Source organism: Bos grunniens, chromosome 29 (genome assembly GCF_055505025.1).
Source record: "Bos grunniens cultivar Pamir isolate PY7600 chromosome 29, Bosgru_T2T1.0, whole genome shotgun sequence".
Taxonomy (NCBI): Eukaryota; Metazoa; Chordata; class Mammalia; order Artiodactyla; family Bovidae; genus Bos; species Bos grunniens.
The window spans coordinates 25,997,402-26,024,603 of record NC_141193.1 but is presented as its reverse complement, the minus strand read 5'-3'; the positions used below and the strand labels follow the sequence as shown (position 1 = coordinate 26,024,603).

Genomic DNA, 27,202 nt, shown 5'->3' with positions numbered 1-27,202 from the left:
AAGCAAGAATGTGGATCCTCCTAGCTGGGGTCAAAGTTCTTTCATGGAATTATATGAGGCTGGCCTGTCCAAATGGCGCTGGCATGTTGGCTTCTGGAAAGAAATTTTCTTTATGTATTAGACAAGACCCCCTCAAAAAGTATTTGTCAGGCCCTCTAAAGCCTAGGGGAGGCTTTGCCTAAGCTATCTCTAAAGGAAGGCTCCACCAGTGTTTTTATTGATGAAACCTGACTCAAGTGAACACCAAGGGTAGCTGCGATCAACACCCAGATCAGCAGAGTTGGGGGAGAGGACGTCATTGAATCTGGGCTTTGGAGGTGGCAGGTGTGTCTGGATCTGGCTCTGCCAGTTTGCCGGCTGAGCAACCCGGGGCAAGTTCCCTTCCTCTTTCTCCTGAGTGTAAGCAATTTGGATAGGAGCTTCGTGAGTTTCTGAAAAGGTCCCCAAATCTTCCCAAATGATAGTTGACCCTTAAACAAGGCAGAGTTAGGGGCACTGACCCTCCACAGAGTGGGAAATCCTAGTACAACTTGTAGTCCACCCTCTGCACATGCAGTTCCTCTGTATCTGGGAATTCAACCACCCGTGGATCGTGAAGTACTGTAGTATTTATCAATGCTATTGAAAAACATCTGCATGTAAGTAGACCCATGCAGTTCAAGGGTCAAAAGTGCACGTGCATTTTGTTGCCTGAATCCAGGTGGCTGGGGAAGGAAGGCTGGCGAACTACCAGTGTAGACACCTAGTCCAAATCCTGGTACTGCCACCAATTAGTTCTCTGATCAAGTCAAATATACAGAGTGACCTCCAGGTATCCCTTCTGTGAAATGGATATACCAGCAATTGTAATTACCGTGTACGTGTATTATGAGCAGACATGAGAAATCTTATGTATAAAAATCACTTAGCCCATGGTAGGCATTCAACAAATGATGGTTATTGAATTTGAAACCAACCTCCAAATCAATCAGTATGTTTGCTTAGCACAAACCTAGCACAGATGCCAGGTGCCCCAGGGCATTCCTGAGAAGGACTGGAATATTCCCTAGGTGTTTAATGCTGACAAGAGTTCTCACTGAAGCTCAGATCACATTCTGTTTAAAGACTCTGCTCTTGTCTCTTTATCTTCTGCTTCAGCAAATCTCCGGGGCCTGGGACAGCCAAGAAGGTCCTCAGAATTGTGCCCAGCAGCCCTGGAACCCAACAGGAGGTGGCCTAGAAGGCAGACTGACAGTGAGTAGCTCCAGTTTTCCTAAGAGGAAGCTATTTTTAATCTTAGCAGCAGTGGAAACTGCATACATTAACATAATCTCAACCTCACCAACAACTTCTAGTTTTTCATTAAAAAAAAAAAAAAGTGTTTCATGATCAAAAGCCATGCCCAGTTTGTTTGGAGCTGGTTGATACAGAGAGGCTGAGACAGGGACACTGCTACATCTAAGGGACAGTGTGTTTTGAACTGCCACCACCAACCATGGACCTCTCTCTGCCCCTTGAACTGCTTTGAGCCAAAAGCTCTTTGGAAAGGTGCTCCGTTTCTGATGGCTGATGCTGGCGGCCAGACAGGTGCTGGCAGGTCAGGCTGATGCAGGCCCCAAATTGGGCAGATGGCGGCAGATGGCACCCAGGTGGGCAGCGCCCAGCACTCAAGCTCCCTCCTCCCCACAGTGTCAGCCTCCCAACCTCAGTTTGTTCTTCCCATCCCTGCAGCTTATTTTTACCATGCAGGGGGAAAAAAAAAAAAGTGATGCTATTTCTCTGCATTTTACCCTGAAACAAGTCACACCAGCTCCCTCAAAAAAGCACCCAACAGATGGCTCTGGTCCCTTGCGCTCGGAGAAATAGCAAAACCTCCCGGGCTGCCGGGAGGTGATTAAACTCTCATGCATAGTGTAGAGGAAAAGGCTTCAGACTCCTTTGTTCAGAAGGCATAGAAGTGAGGTGTTCGAGTCCCGCCTCTGACCTTGGCTGTATGAGTCCTGGCACAAGCACCTGACCTGGCCTGCTGTGCCTGTCTCCTCCTACGTAAAACATGGGTAACAGCAGTGTTTTGTGAATAGCTATGAGGATTACATTAATCAGCCCAATGCCTGGCACACCCTACGTGGTCTATAAGTATTGGCTAGAACTATCATTGCTGTTTAGTTGCTTAGTCGTGTCCGACTCTTTGAGACCCCAAGGCCTGTAGCCCACCAGTCTCCTCTATCCACGGGGATTCTACAGGCAAGAATACTGGAGTGGGGTGCCACGTCATTCTCCAGGAGATCTTCTCGACCCAGGGACCAAACCCTCTTGGAAAGCAGATTCTTTACCACTTTACCGCTCTGCTGCTTGGAAAGCAGATTCTTTACCACGAAGCTACCAGGGAAGCCCCTAGAACTATTATTACCTCTGATGGAAACCTCTGCAGGGAACTCTATAAGACCCTGTTTAGGATGCCAGGGAACAGGCCTGCTCCCAGAGCAACACTCACCCCCAAACCACCCATGTGTTTGGCTGGGAGAGCCAGGGAGAGTGGGCAGGGGCCCAGGCTGAGCTCACTGACATCAGGGGCACCAAGCCGCCAGGTTACCCGGCTTAGTCGCAGCACCCATGAAGAAGTCTTCAGTCTCCTGGAAAGGCTCAGGGTGGGGCTGGGATGACAACTGCAGCTTACATTTAGCGAGCACTTACTATGTGCTGGGTCCTGGGATGAACATGTTACAGGCCTTCTCTGATTTAGTCCCCCATCAACGCTATGAGGAAGATACTATTACTATCTACATGTTACAAATGAGAAAAGTAAGGTCACACAGAAGGAAGCTTGAGGTCAGGAACCAACTCTGGCCCAGTTAACGGGAAATCCCACGCTTACAATGACTACATACCACGGAGATGGGGCTGGAGGGCCGAGGGAGGTTTCCTGCACTCCCAGCCTGAGAAAAGGCTTGCGGGCCTGGCCCAGGCCTCCATGGCAGACCTGGAGAACATGCGGTTCGTGCCTGTACTGCCTCCTCCAGGGGATCTTCCCCACCCAGGGATCGAACCCAGGTCTCCCACATTGCAGGCGGATTCTTTACCATCTGAGCCACCAGGGAAGCCCTGTGGATTCCAAGCGCAGTCAGAGACTCCAGCCCGCTCACTGTATATTTTTTGGGGGTGGGGGGATATGTAAGCCCATCCTGGCCCTGCCCAGCCCACAGGGGTTTCCTCACTTCTCCACCTCCATCAGCCAAGCTTCTGAAGATCTGTTAAAATGCCATCATGAGACCTAGAAGGAGGGATACTTCACTCAGCTGGAAGAAATGCTTGTGCGTGAATTGCTTTGCATCAGACTGGGTGTGAGTAGGAAGGAAGGGCAAAGGGTTCAAGAAGAAGGGGCCCAGGAAGTCACGTTTTGAGGCAGCACGCTGTCCTTATGGAAGGAAATGGAGGCTGGCACAAGCCTCCGTCTCAGGTGCCCTTCTCTTATGCCATCGTCCCCCTCCTGAAGCCGATGACGTCATCCATGCTGAGACATCCATGTCTGACATTGGTGCATTATATTCTGCCTTTCAAATACTGCATTTACGTTTTATCTCATGCACTTAGGAAACTACGACCTTGCCTCAGCTGGCTGGGTGGTCACCTCACCCATAACTACCAGCCGGGAAGCTGGCTCCTATCAAAAAGCAACAGCTTTCCTTGGAGTCATTACACAGCCTCCCCTCCTTCATTCATTCCTCAACACGGTTCCAAGTCCTGAGCTTATGTTTCCTCTGGTGACTCTTAGATCTACTTGTTCTTCTCCAGCCCTATTCCAGGCCTCTATTGCCTCTCTGTGCCAGCTTCCTCATCTGTAAAATGGGGCCGATAATAGTGCCTTCCCTGTAAGTCCACTGTGGTCTTTTAACAAGTTAGTACAGGTAAAATTCTTGGAATAGCATCCAGCACACGAGTGAGCACTCAACAAATGTGAGCCGTGTGCACTGTCACCATGGCCATCATCAACAGTGGTACCAAGACTGCTGACAGTCCCTAGTCAGGCCTCCAGTCTCCATCTTTTTCATCTTGGTGTCCTGAGATGAACCCCCTTAGACACTATTTTCAGCCTGCCCTCCCTTACGGAGAATCCCAGTATGGCTCCCCATTCTCTGGGACTGAGACCAAATGTCCCTGACTGGCCTCCAAGGCCCTCATTCTCCAGACTGCCTTGAACACCACCTTCCCATATAAATATCTGTTCAAAGCAGGCCTCTTCAGTGTCATCCGTCAGGCACAGCAGACATGATCATTGCTGCCTCTAGACCTTGCACAGGCTTTTCTGGCCTTTGGACCACTCTCCTTCCTCCCTCCATGTATCCAAATTCCTTTACTCCTTTAAGGAAAGAGGGAAAGATCAGAAACCAGCTCTTGTCCTACTTCCCTTAGAAGCTTGGGTCCTCTGTCCTGAGGCTGGGCACTGCGTGGCACCAAGTGGCTTAATGCCCACTGTGAGCTAGGAGGAGCACCTGAGGTCCCCAGCCAGCACCTCCAAGATGCCGCATGCAGACCCACGTGTAGCCAAGAGAAAGCCAGTCATGGGTGCCAGAGCCAAACACTCCTGAGCCCAAAAGCTGGTGCTACCATTTACCAGTCACTTGACAAATCAGCTAGCCTCTGCAGCTCATTTTGCTCATCTGCAAAATGGGTCTAAGGCCTGACCCTGGAAGGTAGTCAGGGGACCGAACCCAATGCTGGCCAGAAGCGCACCCCAGTGCTGTGCACACAGCAAGTTCTCCCCTCCCCTCAACAACCATGGACTATGGACCATTATCTATCAGGAACCAGAGTACCAACTACAGGAGCAATGCCATCCGTCTGCTCCCACAGGAGGGTGACGCAGTCGGTGGAGAGGCCTCTCCTGTGAGAGCCCACCCCCACCTGCTCCCCAGAAGTGCCCCCTCTTTTCAAAGCTGCTTTTGTGTTCAAGACAATAAAAGCAGCGTCCCTGCCAACAGCATAATAGTGCGGCTATCAGCTGACAAAAGGTTTAAGAGGGTAATAAAAACGCCCACATCTCAGACTTCGAGCCCAGCAAAGGAAGAATGGATGTCGTGAGGCACATAAACCCTCAGGTTCCTAGAGGATGCTCTTTCTCTCTACCTCGCAGGAGGCTGGGCAGGGCACAGCCCAGCACAAGTGGGCATGCCAAGATCTTAGGGAGGCAGCCAGGTGTCTGGACCAGACCACAACGGGCGAGGAGGGCCTGAAGCCAGAGAGGAGGCTAGTCCCCAGAGGGGCATCTGGATGAGAGCTAGAAGCAGAGCCCCTGAAGACTAGGTGACAGAAAGGCCTCCGGAGAAGGCAGGGGTGCAGCCTCCACAGCCATTCCTCTGGCTACGCCTCTTTATATGGGTTACCTAACCTCCCTGACCATCATTCCTCCACCTAACAATACCACCTCACAAGGATGTTTCAATACTCAGACACAGCCTGTAGCAGCTGCTCACTTCCTGGGGACTCGCAGTGTGCCAGGCTCCACGCTAAGTGCTTTATCTGACTGGTCTCTTTCCATTGTCTCAATGCCTGTGAGGCTCCATTTGACAGAGAAGACTAAACCCAGAGAACTTAAGTACTTCTGTGAGGTCACAGAGTGAGACAAGCCTTGAACCCAGGCTTGTTTGAATCCTCAGCTCAGGCTCTTAATCATTATGCTCTGCAAACTGTAAAATACCATATAAACATCTGATATCACTGCTATTCCTCTGGGACAGAAGGAGAATCAGAAAAAAGACTGACAATAACAATGCCAGATAGAGAACCAGCATGCTGAGGGAGTAAGGACAGAAGGGCATGGAGCAGGCAGGGGGCGAGGCATTCCTGGCCCCTCTGTTTCCCCTCTCCTTCCACTCCTGCACTCCACACCGCAACACACACACACACACACACACACACAGACTCTGTCTAGAGCCCTGCATTGGCAGTACATGTTCACATTCACCATTTTACTTGGAATCTCACACCAGTCCTAGAGGTGACATATGTTGTTCCCACTTAACAGATGAGGAAAACTGAGGCTCAGCGAGGTTCAGTAGCTTATCCGGGGCCACAGGGCTAGTCAGGATTTCTAACTCCAAGGCCCCTAGTCTTCGTGTCAGCCTGGTCATGCAGGTGTGGGTGAGATGCCCTCCTGGGGTCGAGAGCCCATGTATGCCTCCCCCCACCACCCTCAGCGATCATGGCTTGCTGAATCACAGTTGCTCTTTTGTTCACTGCACACTTCCCCTTCTAGCCTGTAAGCTCCTTTGAGGGCAGACACCACATCTGACTTGTTCATCATTGAGTCTCCAGGCTTCAGCCCAATGTGACAGGGAGGTGCTCAGTAAATAGTCCCCCACTCAAAATGCACCCCAAAGCTTCCTTTTCCACTGCGGGATTTGAGGGAGAAAGATGCAGCTCATGGAAGTAGGGGTGAGGAAGAGAACTGGGCAGTGGCTGCCTTTCAGTAAAGCACCTACTATGTGCAGCCTCCAGCACCCCAGGTGTGGGAGCAGGACGTGGAGAGTCTGTGGAGGAGAGGTCTCCTCCACGTGGCCCCCTCAGCAGCACAGAGGGAAATATAGCCGAGCCCTGGTACCCCCACACATGTGCCCATCACGGCTCCCTGAGATAGGACTGTCAGACTTAACAACTGAAAACACAGGGCACACTGTTAAATGCGAATTTCAGATAAACAACCAATAATTTTCCAGTTTAAGTGTGTCCCATGACACAACAGATGGACCCAAATCTTGGTTCCGTCTTTATTGATTGTTAATATTTGATATGTACTTAAAATGGGCTTCCCTGCTGGCTCAGCTGGTAAAGAATCTGCCTGCACTGCAGGAGACCTGGGTTCAATCCCTGGGTTGGGAAGATCCCCTGGGGGAGGGCATGGCAACCCACTGCAGTATTCTTGGCTGGAGAATCCCCGTGGACAGAGGAGCCTGGTGGGCTACAGTACATAAGTTTGCAAAGAGTTGGACATGACTGAGCAAGCAACATATACTTAAACACAGTTTTTAAATTATCCATTATTTATCTGAAATTCAAACAGGACTGGGTGCCTTGTGATTTACCTAGCCACCCCACCTAAGTTGTTGGCTGCTACTGCTAAGTCGCTTCAGTCATGTCCGACTCTGTGCAACCCCATAGACGGCAACCCACCAGGCTCCCCTGTCCCTGGGATTCTCTAGGCAAGAACATTGGAGTGGGTTGCCATTTCCTTCTCCAATGCATGAAAGTGAAAAGTGAAAGTGAAGTCGCTCAGTCGTGTTCGACTCCTAGCGACCCCATGGACTACAGCCCACCAGGCTCCTCCGTCCATGGGATTTTCCAGGCAAGAGTACTGGAGTGGGGGCCATTGCCTTCTCCAAGTTGCTGGAGGGGGCTTATTTCTTCAAACGATCTGAGAATGATGACCGTGAGGACCAAGGGGAATCTGGAAAGGCCCCCCACAGTCCCCAGTGTGGAGGGAGCAGGGCCCAGCCCCGGGCAAGGACGGAGGCTTAGAGCTGGCCTGTGGTGGCTGGGAGCCGGGTTCCCAGTCCTCCCGGCATGGGAGGGGCGTGCGGCCCGCCCTGGCTGCTCCCCGTTAAGCGGAGCTGGCATTTCAGAGCGCGTCAGAGGCGCTGGCTCCCTGCCCTGGAAGTCAGCATCTGGCCTCCGAGCCAGCACCGCTTGCCTGGCCCCAGCCCTTTCACCTCAGCGGACCCAGACCGGGGGTCCCAGCTGGCCATTGTCATCCTGCCTGCGCCTCAATGGGGCCATTCAGGGGCTCTGCAGAGGCCCCTCGGAGGGCACATCCCCCTCCCCGTCCGGGGTGCCCTTGGCCGCAGCCTTCGCCTGTGTGGGTGGGTGTCAGGGGTGGGGGCATCTGGCTGTGGCGAAAGCAGTTGGCAGCCAGGGGCAACATTACTGAAGATTGGATTGTTGACGGAGGGCACAGAAATGTCCCACACGTCACGGGACCCCGGGGCGCGCTGCCCTCCCTGTGCCCCCCGCCCCCAGCCGGGGCAGTGGGGCTTCCGAGGGGCCCGCACCTGAGGGCAGAGCTGCAGGGCCTCCCCTCCGTGCGCTGAGGCTCTCGGGGCGATTAACTGGAAGCAGACAGAGCGAGTCCCAGCCCCGGCTTTGCCCAGTCCTAGCTGTGTGGGATTAGGCAAGTTGCTTTACCTCTCTGAGCCTTTCTCCATTTCTCAAACGAGACTCCAGGTATCTACCTCCAAGGTGGGGACTAAAGGAGGCAAAACATGTGAGCAGGTAGCACGGAACCTGGCACACAAGCAGGGGTCTCCCCTCCATCCCTTCTTATTTCTAGCTCTTTCTAAGCCACTGGCAACTCAGGAAATGTGCTCTTCGGTGACACAAAGGCCACTGCTGGGAACTATCTAGGTTCAGGCTTTAACGAGGGGACACCAGGCCCCTTGGAGGCCTGGGACACTGACTAAGGCCCCATCCCTGCTCACGCTGACGCTCAAATACAGCACTGTGCTCCTTCTGCCACCCCGCTCTGGGGCCCCGAGGATCTCACGCCTACTTTACCCTCCAGGTTTCCCTGCCCCAGGTTGCTCCTGAGCTCTGATTTCTGAATGAGCCAACAGAGGGACAGATGCTGAACTCTATGGGCACTGCCAGGCAACCTACAGGCAGCCAGCCTGGGCCTTAAGCAGAGGATGAAGGGACACATACTCTGGGTTCATGGTCCTTCACCAGAAGTCCTGGTGAATGCTTTCCAGGGGCTGACATCCAGTGTGATGCCCACCCTCCACAGCAACTCCAGCCCCCGGCTGCAAGAACAGGAGCCAGGACTCCCCATCAACCAGAGCCCATTCTCCTGCGCTCAGCACACCAAACCCTGAAGATGTTGCCCTGTTTTCTTTGCATCTCGCATCTTGCACATTTCCTCTGCATCTCACATTCAAACCTAGCTCCTCTCAGCTTATCCGGGCTCCCATCCTTGCCTGCCCCAACTCACCTAGCTCCCTCCTTCTCTTTAATCATCCAAGTTGATATTTCCCTCTGGACCAGCCTTTGTCAGAGAGTGGCGGCTGTGGGCCATCTTCTGCAAGTTCACTTAATCATACTTACCTAAAATATAAATTCTCGGGCCTCACCCAGATCTGCAAAATCAGCATCTCTGAGGCTAAGGCCCAGGATTCTGCACTTTTAACAAGTACCTGGGTTGTAAGGATGCACAGTGAAGTTTAAGAACCACTGTCATGAAGGGAGAGAGGCATGCTTGGCACCTCTTCTGGTCCCACAGGACCTTTCTTTGCACACTCCCGTTTCCTGTTAATAACTGACTGAAAGAATGAATTAATTGGTTTCCTTATTGCCAAATTACATTAATATAATTGAGCTCTGCCATCTCATTTCCCAATTGGATTCTCCTTGGACTTCCTTGAGAGGTTTCTATCCATATATGAGAGTACAGCAGAAAATACACACACACACACACACATACACACACATGCATGCACGCGCCTGAGACCAACATTTATGGAGAGCTCATATGCCAGGCATTGGCCGCATGCTTCCTGCACCAGAACGTTCAGAGCAGCTCTGTGACGCTGAGACGTTCATGCCTCTAGAGCAGATGAGAAAGAAGGGGCAAGTGCGTCAGCCATTCACCTTACCTGGGCACAGCTGGAGTCTACGCCCCGGTCTGTGTGGTCATGACCACTTTCTCTTACCTACTTCATGGTCCTGACTTCTCTGAACGCCGGTCTCAAATCCAAGAGCTCCCATCCCAGATCATGCATTGGAATCCCCTGCAGAGCCCTAAGAAATACAGGTACAGAAGCCTCACCCCAGGCCTGTGTCTGCAAGGGAGATGTCTGGACATGTGTTCTCTTTTTGACAGCTCCACGTGGTCCTGGCAAAGAATGACTGGCCATGTGCCCAGGTCACATGGCTTGTTCAGGAGGGTCTAGAGAGAAAACTCAAGCTTTTTGACTCTGAGAACAGTGCTCTTGCAGCCTCCTCACACTGTTCACATGCTATGGTGTGGCCAGTGGTTGGAATGGACTTTCTCCAGCCCCTCTAGGAACATCTGGACACACACGCACACACGCATGCCTGTGCATGCCTGTGCCTGCACACATCCTCATACACATATGCACATACCTACAAACATCTTAGCATCAGACTCATCACCCTTCAGTCACTGGACAGATTCTCTGTTCCCATCAGGGCTCAGTGTGGACTTGAGGGGGTGGGGGAAGTCCCTCCTCCAGGAGACTTGGATGGGGTTAAATGAGACAAGTCTAGGGGAGCTGAGGAAGGAATAGAAAGCCCCCCTTGATCTCCTCCAGGGCCTCCTCCCTCCTGTGGACACTGGAGCAAGCCCACTAAGTCCTCTTCCTACACATACAGTGGCCCCTGCCGGACTGGGCCAGGAGCGTGTGCAGGGATGGCTGGTTTCTATGGTACCAGTGACTGTGTAAGCAGCTTTTAAGTAGCTCTGATTTACACAGAACGAGCTGGGAAAAAAAAAAAAAGCTCCCACCTCTAAAAGCATTAGACAATAATTTCACCAAACAGCCTGATTCAGGGGCTCAATTAATCTGCTCCGCTCTTATCAATGGGCTTTCTGCAAATCAGGACCCAACCGCAGCATGACTGAAAGAAACGCCTCAGCAGGGAGACAGATTACATTTGCACGCCACCTGCCCATTGACAGGGCTTCTCTAAGCAGGGATAGAGAACCCAGCATGACCACCAGAGCCAGCCCCTCCCCTTGGTACTCTGGGGCACACTCCTTCACAACATGCTGGCATCCTGCAATGCAATTTCCCACTGCAATTCAAGGAGAACTAGGAGACTTCCAAACAGCAAAGGATCCTGGGAGCTGGGCTCTATTCAGACTGAGGCAGGGGCTGTCCTCCCTTTGCTGAAGGGGCTAGAGCAGACTTCCCAGCCGATGGAGGGCTGCGATGGGACTGGTTCCAGTTGCTGCCAGATGCTATCTCAACCAGCCCAGAGCTCACTGCAAAGAGGAGAGCTGAGGTCCTCTAATCTTTAACGCCCAGGTCAAAGACAGGACTTCTCTTCCTTCTGCAGCTACCAGACAGATGCCAGCCTTGCATCACACTGACCAGGCATTAGCCACAAAGCCCAATGAATAAGAGCTTCCCTGGCGGCTCAGATGGTAAAGAATCCACCTGCAATGCAGGAGACCCAGGTTCAATCTCTGGTTCGGGAAGATGCCCCGGAGATGGGAATGGCTGCCCACGCCAGTATTCTTGCCTGGAGAATTCCATAAGACACAGCAATGTAAGATACGCGTCGGCTGCAGATTCTAGAATCTGCAGATACCCTCTTTCAGGGGGTGTCCTGTCCATCCCTCCCATCCCTAATCGGAGGGGTTATCAGAGAAAACAGGGTCCATGCCTCCACACAGAAGAGGAAACAGTATTTACAGGAAGGAAGTTTCTCTTCAGCACTTCTGACGAGGTAAGGGCATAATTGCTTTTCTGCTCCTTAAACTTGAATTTGCCTATGAAATATCTTGAGTTTGGGTTCAAATGCAAATTGTGATTCATAAGGTCAGAGGCTAAGCCCAAGGTTCTGTGTTTTTACCAACGCTCCCGATGATGCCATTATAGCTAGTCCAGAGATCATAGTTTTTATTAACAGGGGTTAAAGTACAAAAAGGAGCCAGAATAAAGAAAGGAAAGAAGGAAGGAGGGAGGGAGAGGGGAACAAGGGGTGGGGGAGAGGAGAAGAGAAAGAAGCAAACCAGAAGACAAAACGGAAGCAGTGAATGTTGGCAAATCCAATTCTCAGCTCGTCTCCTACTGTGGATCCAGCCCTAAACTTGGACCAAGTAAAAGTCTGCTTATAGGGTAAGACTTCCCCAACCTGATCAAAAATACTACCTTTTTCGAGCCAACCTAACTCACCTACATCTTGAGGTTAAGACAATGATCTTTGTGCTAAGATACTCATCCATCCTTTTCAGTAGGAGTCCCTACAAAAGATGCAAAATTGTCAAAGGGAGAACATTTTAACCCATTCCCATCTTAAGAGACACATTGTAGATTTCTTAGTAGCATCTAGAGAAGTAGGTGTAAGTAAGAATCTTGGATTTGCAGTCAGACCTAGAGGCTAGTCCCAGCTCTGCCTGAAAACTTGCACAAGTTCCTATTGTTTATTTACTAAATATTTCGTAATCACCTACTAAGTGCTGGACATTGTTCTAGGTGTGGGGGAGATAGCTGTGAACAAAAGAGGTGAAGCCCTAGTTCTCAATGAGCTGAAAGTCTAATAGAGGAAGACACAAGATAATAAATATATAGCATGTCTACAGTAGACTGCTCTGGTTCTGGAGAAAAATAAAGCAGAACAAGGAGATATAAAAGAATGGATTGTTCTTTTATATAGGATGGTCAGAAAAAGTGCCTTTGATAAAGGGGCATCTGAGCTGAGGCAGGAAGGAGCTGTGTCAATTTCTGGGGAAGACATTCCAGGCAGCAGGTGCAAGGACCCTGAGGCTCGGCTTCATTATCTATAAAATGAAGAGGTAAGGCAACAAGGTCTTTGTGACACAGTTCTGAGGTTCCAGAGTCTTCCGGTCAGGAGCAGGAGGGGCTCTGGAGGTGGGGGAAATAGACCTGTACTGTGCAAATGGGCCAGGGTGGTGAAACCTCCAGGCCACCTCAACAGCCTGCTCCTTTTTTACAGTCTTTCCAACTCTGTTTCTAGGAGCAAGTCACCTAGTTGTTTTTAAGAAACAAAAATAATCTGTCCTGTTAAGGGAGAGATATTTTAAAACCACTGAATGGATTTTTTCCTTCCCAGCTTTTATTTTTTATTGATACATCTCCTCTCCTTCCAGTTCTAAAATAAGCACCCTGTCTGCCCATGCACTAATCCAAAGGCAACACGGTGCAGATGGCCTGGGCCTGGGCAGAGCCAGGCGGAGGTCGCTTGGAAGGCACCAGAACCCGAGAAAAGACACCAAGACAGCCTGGCCAGCCTGGCCTCACCCATGGCCTGCTTCCTCCAACTCCAGGTGACGAGACGTTCTTAAAAACAGCAATGGAATGTGGTGAGAGCTGGCATTTGCAAATGACAAATTTCTGACTGAATTCCAGTTCTCTGGAATGGAAAACCAGCAGCTTCCTGTTACAAAATGTACCAACAGTTCATGCCTAATACATGGGTGTGGGCAACGCATATACTTCAAATCTAAATTTGGCTTAAAATGTAACAAAGCCAGCATATTTTTAGCCAGGTAAACATTTCTAGGGACTAGGTCAAATTTATATTGGTTTCTGTTCTGCAATCCAGAGAAGATGATTCCAAATGAGTGAGAAGCAGGGACCCAAGGGGAAAGCCACACAGATCCCCAAGGCAATTGGGAGTCACTGATTCCTAGTGAACATCTCCAGTTTGTGAGAGCTTCCCAGGACAAAATAGTTTTGTCCTTTCCCACTAGAACTGTGTGTGTGCTAGCTAAGTCACTTCACTTATGTCCTACTCTTTACAACCCCATGGACTGTAGCCTGCCAGGCTCCTCTGTCCATGGGATTCTCCAGGCAAGAATACTGGAGTAGGGTTGCCATGCCCTCCTCCAGGGCATTTTCCCAACCCAGGGATTGAACCCAGGCCTCCAGCATTGCAAGCATTCTCTTCACCTATTGAGCCGCCAAGGAAGCCAGCATCTTTTAAAGAACAAAGCCCCAGCTACTTTAGGAAGGCAAGTCTTATCTGGGTTTTACTACCTCTCATGCTAAAGAACCTTAAACAGATTGTTTTCCGTCTCTGTGCTTTCGTCTCTCCTCCCCACCCTCAACTAGAATTAGGAGAGGCACAGAGAGAGGACCATGCCGTGGGGGAGGACGCAGGCTCTGTTAGCGTTGCTGAGTTTTGGGCCTGTTTCCTCCACTTGTAGGCAGGTGACCTTGGGCAAGTTGCTTATGCTCTACCTTCCCTGGTTCATCTGTAAAATGGAGATAATAACCAAAGTGCCTACCTCAGAGATTATTGCTTTTATAATAATTAAATGGGAAAATCCATAGAGAGTGCTTAGAAGAATGACCAGCACATAGCAAGAGCTCAGTAAGTCACAGTAGATCTTATCTGCCCCATACCAGACAGTCTCACACACAGTATTGTTTTGATCTACACGGCACACTGAAGTGCTATACTTTCCCTTGGGCAGCTGAGGCTTAGTGGGACTGACTTGTCCAAGTTGCAGTTCAACAACTATTTACTGAGGACTTACAGTGTGCCGGGCCCTACACCAGCACTGGGGAAGTTAGATGCTTGGTAAATAAATGGGGAGGTAGGATCTTAACCTGGGTCTCTCTGACTTCCAGCCTAGGGGAGCAGGGTCTAAGATGCTGGGCAGAAAAAGCACGGATGTGAAAGTAGAGAGTTTCAAAGCTGACTCCATGCGGTGTCAGTCACGTTACTGACCTTCTCTGAGCCTCAAACATGAAACGGATGAAATGCCACCAGCCTTATCTCATTGCGGTGAGGCTTAAATGAGATGATGTATGGAGAGTGTCTGGCCCGTGGGAGATGTTGAATGGTGGTCTGCTGCCACAATCATGCCATCCACAAAGAAGTCCTAGTTTTGTGATCCACTGAGCCAAATGCAAATGCTTTCGAATATGAAAGAATGAAAAGAACAGACTTGTGGTTGCCAAGGGGGACGGGGCTGGGAGAAAAATGGACTGGGAGTTTGGGATTTGCAGTGCAAACTATTATATAGAGAATGGATAAACAACGAGATCCAACAAGTACAAGGAACTGTATTCAATAAATATATATTTTTATATATATGGCAATAAACCATAACAGAAAAGAATATGAAAAGGAAGGTATATATATATATATATATATATATGTATGTATAACTGAATCACTTTGCTGTACAGCAGAAATTAGCACAAGATTGTAAATCAGCTATACTTCAATAAAGTAATTTTTAGGAAAAGAATACTTATCTTAACTACTCAGTAGATGGAGAAGGAAAGAACATAGCTTAAGGCTGGTTCCAATTCTTTAAGCCATCAGGCCCTTCAGAGCAGAACATCTGACTGCCATGAGAGAGGTGGGGAGAACACTGGGCCTGGGCTCTGCCCTCCGAGCTGGGTGACCATGAGCAACTCACACCCCTCTCTAGGCTGTTTCACCATTGGCAATGGAGCTATGGGAATAGATGGCCTCCAGGGTCCGTACTGGCTCAGACACCCCAAATATCCAGTCCATAGAGGCACAGATCACTAAGCAGACATCCCGAGTGAGCCTGATTCTTACAAATCTGGTTTCGTCGCCTAAATGGTATTTTTCCCTCCAGGGTTTCCTCTGTCCAGAGATAGTTAACAAGCAAAGTCCACAAACTGGAAGGTCTGACAGTTCGGGGATGCTTTGTGGCCCACATACTTTGACGTCAACATGCGTCACTCCCAGGTCTGAAAATAATCAAAGCAAATCAGCATGCAATGGGAACTGTCTGCAGAGCTGCCACAGGAGGACAGGAAAGAGGTTCTGCCAGCTGTCAGGCACATGGACCTGCTGGGTTGAGCAGCACGGGGGTGACCTGGGGGACAGCAGGCAGTGAGAGGAGCCTGTGCCCAGACTGCAGCAAGATGCGAGCCAAAGCCAGTGGAGCTCCTCACTTGGTAAATGCAGAACCTCTAGCAACAGGCTGGGACAGGCACAGAGGCCCCGACAAGAAGGAGACAGTGGGAAGGTCAAGGCCAGGGTAACAGGGAGCAGGTTCCAAGGAGCAGAGGGCTTGGAGATTTGATTTTTTTTTTAAAGCAGTACCCCAGTATGGGACTCAGGCCTCTTCTAGTTACTGGCAGAAGAAGACAGGGGTTAAGAGCACAGATTTTGGACTCAGAAACACCAGGTAGGAATCCTGCTACTGTTCAAACCAGCTGTGTGACCTGAAAAAGACCTCTCTCAGGCATCTCCCCATTGACCCCTCGCTTTCCTCCTTCCTGGTAAATCAGGCTCAGAAAGTGAGTGTGAAGACTGAGATTGAGTGTGAAGATTGTGTGGAAATGGCACACGAGTGGTTGCTATCATCCTTATTCCTGGAAGGCTGGTCCTATCCTCTTTTCTTAACCAACTAAAATCCTTTAGAACACTTCTCAGTCCCGCTTTCCAAGTTGTTGGTGGGGGGATCTGCCAAAGCCCTCCAGAGCCCACAGTGTCCTACCCACACAAACTTTCCAGTCTACTGAACCCCCATGATCACATCCAGATAGACCTTCCAGTGGAGCAACCACAGCGTGGATGCAGTAGACATCCTCGTGTAAAGGAAACGTGTGTAAAGCAATCTGCCTCTTCCCGCTACCCAGCCAGGCAAGTTTCCCCGAGACCTGGTTGGAGAGCTTTGACACTGGCTTCACCCTCTGTCTCCTATGCTTGGCCACCCACCACCACGGGCTCGTTTGAGCTCATACACCGACAGACAGTTCTACAGGAGCCATATGGCTGAGCCACAGCTTCGTGAACACAGCTGGTGCTCAACAGACACTCAATCCTGTTTTTCAATTCTTCCTTTTATCTTCCCCCTCCTTTCCTTCTTTCCTTCTGGAATATGAACCAAGAACTTACTACGTGTTGATGCATTCCTGCTGATGTAGCACTGGCAGAGATCATGAGAGTCACCCCCCCAACCTCATGGAAGTTGTGGTCTGTCTAAATAAGCAATCATAGTTCAAGTTACAGGAGCTCAGAGTAGGCTATGGGAGCACACAGGAGACAGACTACCTTCAGACCATGGTGGTGGCAAAGGACTTCCTGGAGGAGGTGACACTAAGCCTGACCTTGAATGGCTAACGGATGAGAAGGGTTGAGCCAGGCAAAGGAATTCTAAGTAGTGAGGAGAGAAAGAGGGTTAAAGCAGAGAAAGGACCTTGCTTCTGTTCAGACTCCTTGCCTTCTCCATGCCTTGATGAGTAAAATTCAACCTGGTGTTTTCATATTTTAAAAAATTTCTTCATTAAGAAGAATCTCTTTTGTACTTTCAACCTTGGAAACGTCTTAGATTTTTATAAGAGATTATCAAATAAACTTGGATCTTATGATTTCCATAAAATTTCCACAACCATCCTCATAAAAGAAGAGGAATTAAGCCAAGATTCTCACGGTATACCAGAATGGAGATAAGAAGTCCAGATCCCAGTGAAACAAACTTGGCCAGGCTCTTTATTGTGAGTGCACACACACACACACACACACACACACACTCTCTTACTTCACACACTCCTACCTCATGTATGTTCTCATGGATATACCACAGATGTCAAGGGGATTGCTAATGTAGACTCTTTTGCCAAGGCTTTCTTTTTGTTTCCCAACATTTTATTTTGAAAAATTTCAAACAAAAGTTGAAAGAGTTGCACATGTATCTAGATTCACCAGTTTTAAACATTTCACAACATTTGCTTTCTCCCTCTATCTGCACATATACTTTTTTTTTGTCCTGAACCCATTTGACACACAGATACCTCACCTCTAAATACAGCATGTATCTTCCAAGAAAATGGACATTTTCTTACATTATTTCCAACCATTAACAACAATGGAGTAATCATGCTCAGTCGCTCAGCTGTGTCCAACTCTTTGTGACCCCATGGACTATAGCCCACCAGGCTCTTCTGTCCATGGAATTGTCCAGGCAAGAATACTAGAGTGGGTTGCCATTTCCTACTCCAGGGGATCTTTCCAACCCAGGGATCAAACCTATGTCTCCCACATCTTCCCACATTGTAGGTGGATTCTTTACCACTGAGCCACCAGGGAAGCCCCAGTGGAGTAATACTACCTAATACACAATCTGCATTCAAGTATCTCCCATTGTCTCCAAAATGACCTTTCTAGCATTTATGGCTTTGCTTGTCAAGGATCTCTTATTGGATTTGGTTATCATGTCTCTTCAGTCTCCTTTTCTAGAATAGTTCCCCATCTACCTTTTAATATTCTTCTTGTTTGTTTTTCATGACATTGTCGGTTTGGAAGATCCCAGGCTCAGTGTCCTAAAGAATGACCCATAATCTGAATTTATCTGATTGCTTCTGCAGGCCAACAATTTATCAAATACCCCATTTTTCCTTCTTCTGTCCAGAATCAGCCCTGCCAGTTACACAGTGATTACACCTTACTGGACCTTGGGGCATGAGAGCACTTGGAATTCTACAAACCCCAGAGAGGTTAAATGATATGATGAAGTAGCTAATATTTATTTAATATTGAATGAATATGTTCAATATTTCTAAACTCTGGGGCAGAGGGGAGGAGCCAGATATCATATATACCATGCCAAAATAAATTTTATAGCAGTTTACTTTGATTCCATATTAACAACGCCTTTTCAGATTTTTTTTTTAAAGTGCTTTCATACTTGCTATTTCAGAGCCTTGACTTTGAGGTCAAACAGTTAAGGGTTCAAATTCTGGTCCACAACTTAACCAGCTGTGCTACTTGGAAAAGTAGTTTAACCTCTCCTTGAAGGGTATTAACTGTGGAAGATGATGAGGTCAGTGTCTCATGCATAATAATCACCTCTATTAAGCATCACAAAAACTCTCCAAAAAAAAGAGTAGAGCAAGTATCATTCTACCCATTTTGTAGATGAGGCAACTGAGGCTCAAAAGAAAATGTAACTTACCGAAGGTCATGCAGCAAAGTATCTGAAGAACCAAAGCTGCTGATTCCCAGGACTATCATTTCTGTTCTCTTGGGGAAGTAGCGTCTATCTAACGGGGTGTTGTGAGGATTAAATGAAATGACGCATGTCCAGTGCCATGCTCTGTCAGTGTCAGTTCCCATTATTATAATCATGTTCTTGTGAGTATTTGATTTGGTTCCAAGGCTCCAAAAGAACCTCACCATTATCTTGACCCAGCCCCCACACCTACAAACCAAAATTCACGGGAGGTACTGAAGTTTCACTTGGAGAGAGAAAATATTCTGAGGCTGTGGGGCCGTTGTTTGCAAAACACAAGAGAGGGTCTGTTTTCCTTGGGAAATGGAGCACTAAGTCATGAATCATTCTTTAGGTTCTGTGTGGGCGACTTGGGGTTCCTGCAAAAACTTTTAGCTGTCACTCACTGCTGACTTGTGCGGACTGAAGCACAAAAGCCTGACCCAGTTTTGTTCCCAAAATCACATGAACCATTCTGCCCAAGACATTCCAGGAACACATTGTCCATCTCTTTGAACAATGTGACCAAGAGACAGAGTCACCATTGAAAGTGGCCCTGTGGCTATTAGTAAAACACCATTGGGCACCCAGCCATGCCTTGGGGCACCTTAATGACCAACCTGATCACAAGGTTTAGCTCCCACCACAATCATGCCAGCCCTAAGGGAAGAGGGCTTTCCTTCTGCCTTTAGAACAATGAGAAGCCATTCAGAAGCCAAATCAATGGGATTGTTCCATTCTTGGTCCCGGGCAGCACAATCAGATTGGCCAGTTCCATTCAACCACCTTGACAGTACCAGTTCAGATTGGGTGTTCAAAGGAGGCTTCCCATAAGTTTGGTTTGCAGCAGATCCCTCAGCTTGGTTAGTGCTATAGAAATGGCATGTTTGGAACCAAAATGTGAAGATTTCACTTCACAACTCTGGACACGACTCATTTAGAGGACACTGTTCTTAACTTACTCTTGCTCCCCATTCATCTAACAAAGGCTCCCCTACGCTCTCTGCTTTCACAGGGCAAACCACCTGTTCTCCATATAATTAACCATGTGCTTGAGAGGTAGAGAGGTAGGGTAGAAAGAACATGAGCTTGCAATGAGGCAGATCTGGTTTCCAAACTTGGCTCTGACCTTGGGTAATAAAAAGAGGCAATATCACATATTTTTCGCTTATTACATACCAGGCTCTGTGTTAGCAACCTCCCAGTATTATCTCATTGGATTTTTACGGACAATGTTTAAGACTCATTGTTTCTGCTTTATAGATAAGGACACTTACATTTAGAGATGTTAACTTGCCCAAAGCCTAGATTTGAACCCAGGTCTGTCTCTCAATTAAGCCTAAGCAACCATCTTAAAGCTGCCTTCCAGGGACTTCTGTGGTGTTCCAGTGGCTAAGACTCCATGTTCCCAATGCAGGGGGCACAGGTTCGATCCCCAGTCAGGAAACTATATCCCACGTGCCACAACTAAGAGTTCACATGCCACAGCTAAGAGTTTGCATGCCATAACTAAAGATCCCACAGGCCACAGCTAAGTCCTGGAGCAGCCAAATATTAATAAAGCAATAAATATGAACAAAAACTGCCTCCAGGTGGTAACTTCCCTTGGTTTCATCTTCCTCCTATGAAATTCACGGGCCACTTTACATTTTACCCAGTTTCTTGTGCCTCATACTAAATTTTATATACATAATATATATATAATATACATTATACACACACACACACACGCACATATATATATATAATCCCTGCAGACTACTACCTGGCTTATAGTAGATGCCCCATAACTGTTCCCTTCCTTGCTGCTGAGACTGATTTTAAGAAATAAGAATCTCTCAAGCCAAATGTCCAAAATCTCACTAGGTGTTTCGGCTTTTGCAGACTGGCTTCACTAAGTCTTAGGAGTTTCACTAAGGCCTAATTAAAACACCTCTCTCAAAGCTACATCTCTTACATCTTATAAGTAAATAAAATGGGACACCAAGACTTGGTTCTTCCATCTCGGTCACAGAGGAAGGGAGTATGAGAAGCGGGGAGCAAATCAAGCTATTCTGAAAGCTGGAAATTGGGCTGTAATTCCTCCAGTCTGGCCTTTGATGTGTGTGTGCTCACATGTGCTTATTACTTTAAGCTGTTCCATGTGTATAGATTTGTATATGTGTGTGTATTTGTGTATATACACATAACCAGAAGTTGATGCATTTATATACACACATATATACACACGTAATGATACTCTAAATGAGCCACCAGTCCCACCCTTAAAGTGTTTTCAGAAAATTAACCCATGAAATAAGCAATAATACGTGAACTATAAACATTCTTGCATGTTGGCAGATAACCATACTACACATTCTCCTCCAAGAACTGAGGAAGAGAAGAAAGGGAATAACACAATAGCAGAAAAATGCACTAATCAAATCCATAATCAACTTTGATGATGGAGCAAGGATTCTAATCAAAACACAATGGGGCAAAGTTGCAACAGGTTGCAAGCTTGGAGCTGCATTCTCTCCCCGGGGGGCCTTGTCTGTGTTTTTTTTTTTAAACATCTAAAACACCCACAGAGGATTTCCATCACTTTTAATTACTTTTTTAAAGAAGTGAGCTGCAAGTTGAACACCAGGCTCCTAAAAACAGGAAATATCAAAGTATTATATATATATATATATATATAATTTTTTTCCCTCTGCAACTGCTTCTTAAAAATAGGCTAACCTCTCCTCAAATAGCTCATGAGCATTCCTTATCTGAAGGTCGGTCGGACAGGGTTTCTGAACTAACACAGAGCAGGTCTCTAAAACAATTCTTTGCACATGGTCATAATTTATACGCCATGTTAACAGAGCAGATGCTATAAATGTTCATTCTTGGGGGGAGGCCCAGGTATCCCAGCACCAGGAGGGGGACTTGGGAGGGATGTTGCAGCTGCAGAACAGTTCCTCTCTCTAGGGGTCGAGCCCCAGCTATAGGTTTGTGGGAGAGATTCAAGGTGAGGGGCTTGGCGAGCGGACAGGGGCGCTGCACCTAAAAGTTAGTTGCTGGCTACATCAGGTCTTTTCACACTTGATGGAGATGGAGAACAGGCTTGGGGGAGAATGGGCCATCACTGGCTGAAATAAGTTGCTGCCTAATATAAGCCATGAGAACTGTCTCCTTTCCCCATATCACACCATGTTAGAGATTCTGAAGCTTAAACTAATAATAATAATCACTGTCATTTCCCAAGGGTCTGCTATGAACCAGGTCTTTTATGGACACCATCTCTCCATAACTACCCGCATGCTCAGGATCACTATCGACCAGGAAGGCAACAGGCAATTCCAATTTTTCAACTGCGAGAAGCCTTTGTTCTTTGCTCATGCTCACCTTTTGAAAGGAAGATACTAAATATGAAGTCATCACCTGTTACGTGAAGGCGTGGCTTCCCTGTGGCTACACCTACTCCTGCTCTGCACCACTGCATGCCCTCCCCCTTCCCCACATGTTCATCTCACCCCCTCTCCTCCCCACCCAGCTATTCCTGCCCATCGCGGAACCCACCGTCTCCAGCCCCCTCTGTGAGGCTCTCTGGACTTCTCCAGCCATCGTGGCCTTTTCCTTCCTTTCAGCCCCAAATAGCCCTCTCAGCCCTCTTTGTGTTGTGCCCTGACGTCTTCAGTCCATCAGTTATACCTCCCATCTAGACTATAAGACCTCCAAGGCCCAGACCATGTCTAATGTACCCTCTACTTCCACCAGAACATGAAAGAGGGAGGCAGCTATGAAGACGGGGAAGACCACCAGCCTGCAAGCCAGACCACCCACAGCTGGACTCCCTGCTTGCCACCCTGGAGCAGGATGACCTGGAGAGACTCACTCAAGCTTGCTGAGTCCTGTTTACTCCTCCAGCTCAGTGGCTAGAGCAGTGGTCTTATAAGTCAGGGCCTGTGAGTAACTGGAAAGTCCCTATGATCTGCTCTCTATAGCATGCTGGTTAAGAACAGGGAGTCCAGAACCAGGCTGTCCAAGTTCTAATTCTACTCCTGCTATTCATGGGGTCACTAACCCAGCCTTTGCCTCAGTTTCCCAAGTGTAAAATGAGAATAATAACACGTCTCATTGGATTGTTGTAAGAATCAAATGAGGTCTTTTAGAACAATTCCTGGCATGTCGGGAGTGCTATGTGATGACTTGCCATTATTATATTACTGTCGTTGAAGATGTTACATGAAATTATTGTCATAGGAAGTCATATCTGCTTTAAGTGTTACTGTGAGGATGAAATGAGATCATACAAAGAAAGCCTGGCACGTCAGGCACTTCCCTCACCTTCCCACCATGCCTGGTACTATATTAGGTATGTGACAGATGTTCTGTAAACCCTTGTGAACTGAATGATACCTTCTCAAGGGCTTGACAGAATAAGCTATGCCTTTTCTCACTGAGAGGCTATTAGATCTACATTCAACAATGCCCCATCTCTTGGTTTAGCAATATAAATGGCTTATTTTATTGTTTCCTATTTGCCAGACACTGGGCTTTACATATCTTACTTATATGTGTATATAAATATATATCTATGATGTATGTATATGCGTATATACAGACAGGTGTATATGGCACTTTGCAAATGTTATTTTTCTTAAGCCTCTCACAATTTGTGTGGTCGTTAAATGCCCATTGTTACAGATGGGAACATTGAGGCCCAGAGAGGTTAATGGACTAGGTCACCAGCTTGTACATGGTGGAGACAGGACACCTTGGATATCCACCTGACCTTTAAAGCCTGTGCTACTGACCATTGCACAGCCCAGCCTAGTAAAAGCCCCTGAGTAACAAAGGGAGTCAAATGCCCCAAGATATCATTTGCCACTTAACTCCTCATCTCCGGAGGATCTTCTAGTGACAAATATCAGGTTTTGAATCTGGACTACCAAGCCTGACCCTGTCCTCAAGCTGCATGGAGAGGCTTTCCTGGATGGTGCACATGCACTGCGTCAGGCCCAGAGGGAGAAGACTTGTCCGAAGAGGAAAACCCCTTTGCCAGTGATTCTCTGATGCCAGGGCGAGGCCATGAGAACAAAGATCTGCACCTGCCACAAAGAAGAACCACCAGGAAGCCCGGCCATGAATGAAAAAAAAGTGGGGGAGGCAGGCTGTCAAAAACAGGTAGCCCACTGGAAGGTCCATCCAAACCACCCTCGTGGTCAGTACACAGGGCCCTGTTGAGAGCAAGGGAGGCGGGGTGGGGGCAGACAAGGGACTGTGGGCCGTGGGTGGGGGAGGAGGAAAGCCTTGAGGGAACCAGACCACACGAGCCCCTCTGGCAGCAGCTGAAGAGCATTTTTCTAGAAAACGGTAATGAATCACCTTTTCAGAGCCTGCCCATTGAAAGTCCTCCAACCCAGTGTGTTAAATGAAAGGTCGAATGGACAGCGGTAGAACAGCTGCCTGGTCGCAATGATCACTGAGTCCACTCTGCCCTCATTCCTCAGGCCCTCTTCATCAGGATGGAGGGTGTGTGTCACATCCCCGAGTCACCGCTCTGGCCTCCCACATCCACTCCATCACACCCCACCACACCCCATCAGCCCTGCCTCCAAGGATGGAGGAGACACCCTCACAAGAGCACAGCCCCCAGGCTCACTCTTGTTTCAGAGACCACTGAACAAATCCTGTGATGAACGGCAGAAAAAGAGCTCAGAGCACAAAACCCTATAGCAGAGACAGGCCCAGCAGCATTGGGGGGAAATCTTGCCTTCCTCCCACACGCCATCACTCAAACCTGTCAGCTTCCAAAAATGTTTAGCAAGTGCAGCAGCAAGGGGCATGCTTATCAGCCTGGTGTGGGAGCGTAATCTGCTTTGAGGGCCTTCTCCAGCCCAGAGTTCCAAAAGTCTGCTTACAATTAGCTTCCAGCTTCAGTTCCTCCATCAGAAAGGCTAGGAATGTGTTGAGTTCTAGCCTCTGATCAGAAAAAGCTCTAGGAGAAGGTGGAGACAGGGTCAGCAGAGATTAAGTGCCAAAAAGGTCAGCTGGTCTGTTGCCACTTCCCTGACACCAGCCCCACACTACCTCCCCCGCTGGCTTTCCGCCTCTCCTGACTGGGACAGTCACATCCGTCAGGTCGGCCTGTCCCCAAAAGTCCCTGCTGACTAACTGCCAAGAAAATACAGCGTGCCCCTGCTCCCTCCTACCAGGAGAGGGAGGGGGGATAAAAGGAGCAGGGAAGGCAGGAAGCCAGGAGAATCGGATTGGCCCTTGCTGATTTCCTTAAAAGAGACTGCATGGCTAGGGCCTGTCACCCAGCCGAATTGGGTGATGCGAGCTCGGTCTGGAAAGGTAGAAGTCATCAATTCTGTTCAAGCCACCCCCACACCCGCACCCCCCAGTCACCCGGGCTACCGGCACCGGGATCTACTACCCAGGAAGGAGGGGCTTAGCTTTGGGCCGCCATTCCAAGGCAGCCACCCCCGCCCCATCGCTACAGCCAGCCGAGACGCTAGGAGTCTCCGGTTGCCTGCCTCCGCCGGTGCACCGGGCAGTCCTACTGCAGTCCCAGCACCGTGCCTGGAATGCTGTCAGCCCAAAGGATGGGGCAGGCCCGAGTATCTCCAAGCCGAGGGGGGCCGGTACACTGCCACCCCTAGACCTCTTTTCCTGGATCTTGCATCCAAGCCAGGGGGGGAGTGGAGCCCAGCGAGGTCTCGGACCATTCCTCGGCAGGGACAGAATCTCTGCAGAACCGACAGACACACAGCCGCTGCAGCAGACACTGTCTTCTTGGGGCCAAGCCCCTTGACATGCAGAACCTGACATCTCCAGTGTGGCACATGGTTTTTTGAGGACACCCTGATCGTGCCCCACCCCACCGCGCCCCCAAAAGGAAGCCGCAGGCAGCCCGCATCCCGTCTCGCAGAGCTCCTTAAGGCAAACCTCGGTCACCCGGGCCACACCCACTGGCCAGCCCACTCTCCAAGCGCAACCCCCAATCTGCTGGCCTAAGTGGAACGGTCCCCTTCTCAGCCCACAGGGTAGCCCTTTCCCCTCTCCAGCCGTGTCAACCTCCACCCTCAAAAAAGTATTCACCCTTCCCCCCAGAACAGTGCCCCAGGCACACAGCACCTCTCACCTGGGTATCGAACCCGTTTTCCACCGAGCCGCTCATCCGCAGCGGGAGCCCCTCCCCCGCCGGCTCCTGCAGCCCCTGCGATTTCAGGGGGATCTGGCTGGGGTAGGCGGTCTTGCTCACCTCCACCTTGCTTCCCAACTTGAGATAGCAAGGCTGGGGGCCCGCCCGGGCTGGGGGCACGTGCAGGATGGGCGCGGCGCTGTGCACGGGTTTGGGCAGTCCCGACTTCATTTTGGAGGCCACCAGGATGGCCGGCATCTTCTCCCGGGGCTTCGGCTTTCCCAGCACGTCCCTGGAAGCGGCGGCGGAGGCGACCGCTAAAGGCAGCGCGGGCAGCAGAGCAGGCGCCGGGCTTCGGCCCGAGAGGCGCCCACCACCAGCCGAGGGAAAGAAAAAAAAAAGAAAAAATCCCCGGGTCGGGGATCTCGGAGCAATCGGACGAGCTGGCCTTGGCGGTGCGGGAATCCGGCGGAGGACTGATCGCGCGGCGCTCAGCGGGTCCCACCTGGACGGATGCTGCCGCCGGATTTCACGCCCCTCCTGGGTGGCCCGTTCAAGAGCTCTGGGCGCTCAGGTTCTGTTGCCTCTTGCGATTCTCCTCCTGGGACCCCGAGGCTTGGACGCCCATATTAACTTGTCATTGCATCTCCGAAGTGAGGAGGCCCCGCTCGAAGAGGGGTGGCGGGGACCCACGCCTCCCGCTCCTGGGAGGTTGCGGGTGTGATCCGGCGAGCTAAGGGGCTAGTAACCGCGGATGGGAGGGAAGGAGCGATACGAGGAAGAGAGGGAGGGCGCACGCAGCCCAGAACGTCTTCAGCGAGAGGCAGCTGTCGCTCTGATCGCAAGCACCGCAGTGTCCCCCCGCGACGCAGAGGCGCGGCGAGAGCCCCCGAAAGGTCTCTTTAGGTGTGACAGTCAGTCACCACTGCCAGAAGCCCCCCGGGGCAGAGAGCACTTCGGCGCCCGAGGGTCTGCACATGCTCCGTGCGCTATAGCGCAGCAAGGCTGTGGCCGCGGGCCGCGGGCACCTGGACGCGCGGCTGGAGGGCTGGGCTGGGCAGGGCAGGGCAAGGCAGCGCTCGCGAGCGGCAGCCGCGCTTCCCGGGAAGGCTGCGCTGGATGCGGGGCTCAGCGAAGGGGAGGACAGGCTGCGACCCGCGCGGCTGCGGCGCGCGCTGACAGCCCGGGCCGCCTCAACGCGCCGATTGGTCCGCGGCGGGCCAATTGGCGGCCGCGGCTCTTCTGCAAAGGGGGCGTGGCCTCAACTCCCAGGGCCGCCGCCGAAACTCTGGGGCCGCGCTTGGCCGCAAGTACAAAGCGGGCTGGTGGCCGCTCTGCAGCGCGGCTCTGGCCGCGCGCTCCCCCGCGGGTCCACACCCCCCGCGTCCTGAAACCTTTTTGAAAAATGCCCTTTCGAACGCAAGCGCCCG

At 49.9% G+C, this 27,202-nt stretch overlaps 1 protein-coding gene across 8 annotated transcripts in view; it reads right to left on the bottom strand.

Moving 5' to 3' along the window:
• Window positions 1-26,947, bottom strand: part of NAV2 (neuron navigator 2) — a 423,563-nt gene extending 396,616 nt beyond the window's left edge. For all 8 annotated transcript variants that reach the window (XR_015157994.1, XM_086385216.1, XM_086385183.1 and 5 more), the window contains exon 1: window positions 25,773-26,947. Coding sequence is in view for 7 of the 8 variants with exons in the window: in XM_086385216.1 (XP_086241342.1) it covers window positions 25,773-26,030 (258 nt within the window). In the remaining variant the exon portion in view is untranslated. The remainder of the gene's footprint in view (window positions 1-25,772) is intronic.
• Window positions 26,948-27,202: the final 255 nt, after the last annotated feature.